Source organism: Bison bison, unplaced genomic scaffold (assembly GCF_000754665.1).
Source record: "Bison bison bison isolate TAMUID 2011002044 unplaced genomic scaffold, Bison_UMD1.0 scf7180017845352, whole genome shotgun sequence".
Taxonomy (NCBI): Eukaryota; Metazoa; Chordata; class Mammalia; order Artiodactyla; family Bovidae; genus Bison; species Bison bison.
Window position 1 is genome coordinate 30,795 of NW_011475925.1, and position 2,365 is coordinate 33,159.

The following is a 2,365-nucleotide window of genomic DNA, read 5'->3' on the forward strand; positions in this document are numbered from 1 at the left end:
GCCCGCCCACCCCGCGGTGTGAGCCACCTACCTGCTCAGTGACCCTCTTGCAGAAGACGGCCAGCAGGAACGTGGCGGCCACGGGCGGCGTCAGGTAGCTGAGCAGCGTGTGCATGTACTCAAACAGCTGCTCCCTGTGAGCCACCTGCAGGGCGGGCACCCAGGCGACCGAGACGGCGAGCAGGACTATAACAAAGAGCCTGCAAGTTCAACCGAAGGTCAGCGACACTGAGGGGTTTGTGCTTGTCTGTTTAACCTGCCAATAGAACACCTGCAAACCATAAACTATGAGCTAGTTCTAATCACTCCTTAGGGTACATTTGGATGCCCGTTCCTTAAGTGTGGCAGAGGAGACAGCATACCCCTAAACACTAACGGGGCCCGAGGGTTCTTAAAACCCCTTCAACTTCTGGACTGGATCGTGCGTAGATTTTCATCACATTTGGAGGGTGTGTCTTGAGGTGGTCATGCTTACAATATACAATACATGGGAAACGTTACTTCCTTGAGGGATAACGCACTTGTACACACTTCAGATGGAGCAGTGATGTGCCTGACTTTACAGACTGCTGTCAGCTCCCTTACGCCCTCGGCTGCTCATGCGGGAAAGCTGCCCAACAGTCCACAACGAGCAACCAAGCAACTGGTGAGAGACAGAAAAGGCTGAGCAAAGATTCCATTGCCTGCAGAGGGAACCGCCTAGGGCTTTCCACTGAAAGCAGAGAGTGTGTCCGGGACTAAGAATTCGCTACACGACTAGAGAAAACTGACGCAGAGTCACACTGCTGCTGCTGCTGCTAAGTCACGTCAGTCGTGTCTGACTCTGTGTGACCCATAGACGGCAGCCCACCAGGCTCCCCGTCCCTGGGATTCTCCAGGCAAGAACACTGGAGTGAGTTGCCATTTCCTTCTCCAATGCGTGAAAGTGAAAAGTGAAAGGGAAGTCGCTCAGTCGTGTCCAACTCCTAGCGACCCCATGGACTGCAGCCTACCAGGCTCCTCCGTCCATGGGATTTTCCAGGCAAGAGTACTGGAGTGGGGTGCCATTGCCTTCTCCGCAGTCACACTGACCAAGCATGAATGCCAGGCCCCCTGTGTCAGCCTAGAGGGGTGGGGTGGGGACGGAGATGGGAGGGAGGTTCACAAGGAGGGGAGACGTGTATACCTATGCCTGATTCATGCTGAGGTTTGACAGAAAACAACAAGATTCCATAGAGCAATTATCCTTCAATAAAAATTAAATTAATTTGAAAAAAAAAGAGGCCCCCTTAAGTTCAAGGGAATCGGCTAGGAATTTACCTGCATACTTGAACAAAAGCCAATATTCTTCAGAGGAACATGATCCAGAATTTCTACTATTATCTACAATGTTAAGTATATAATAAAACTTTTCTATGAGTGGGGAGAAGAAAGAAAATGTAACCTACAGTCAAGGAAAACAGACGTCAAAAGAAATCAACCCCAAGATGGTTCAGGTATTAAAATGAACAAAGGCTTCAAAGCAACTACTACAGTTATCTTAAAGAATTTGGACGAAATGATAGTTATGAGTGAATAGATGGGAAATCAAGGCAGAAAATGGAATACTAGAGAAAATTTTAAAACCAACAAAACAGACACTCCAGAACTAGAATTCCAGTTGAAAATATGAAATGAAAAATTCACAGGTTGGCCTTAACAGTAAATTGGAAATGGCAGAAGAAAGGGCCAATATCCTCAAGGGAGACTGATGAAAATCGAAACTGAAGAACACAGAGAAAAAAATTTTTAAAATAAACAGTGCCTCCATGAGCTGTGGACAATATCAAAAGGCTAATATGTGTGTAAGCAGAAGAGGGACGCAGCAGACAGACATGCAGAGAGATAATGGTCAACAATTTCCCAGATCTGGTGAAAAACATTAATTTGCAGATTAAGAATTTCAGCAAAACCCAACCAGCACATCCATAACAAAACTGCTGAAAACCAAAAATGAAGAGAAAATTGTAAAAATCCAGGAAAGAAGACGCATTACATACACAGAGCAGTACTATGAATTATAGATGACTTCTGACCAGAAAGAAGAGGAACTTGGACAACTTTAACAGCAGCAATAATAGAATTACAAATGCACAAGGACCTGGTAAACATTGTTCCAAAGAAGATACTCAGATGGCCGACGGGCACATGAAAAGGCGCTCAGCACCACTCATCAGGGAGAGGCAAGAACTACAGTGCGATGCCGTCTCATACCCGCTAGAAGGGCTGCCGTCAGAAAGACGAGAGATGACACGTGCCGGTGGGGAGGGGAGAAAGGGGCGCTGGGGACGCTGGTGCGAGCGTAAGCCGGTGCAGCCGCTACGGAAAACAGGACGGAGGCGCCTCA

At 47.4% G+C, this 2,365-nt stretch overlaps 1 protein-coding gene across 1 annotated transcript in view; it reads right to left on the minus strand.

Moving 5' to 3' along the window:
- LOC104984196 (sodium/glucose cotransporter 1-like) overlaps nt 1-2,365 on the minus strand; it is a gene marked incomplete at its 5' end in the record, with an annotated part of 19,173 nt that overhangs the window by 6,382 nt on the left and 10,426 nt on the right. Inside the window, one exon of the mRNA XM_010833843.1 lies at nt 32-200. Coding sequence (XP_010832145.1) covers nt 32-200 — 169 coding nt within the window. The remainder of the gene's footprint in view (nt 1-31; nt 201-2,365) is intronic.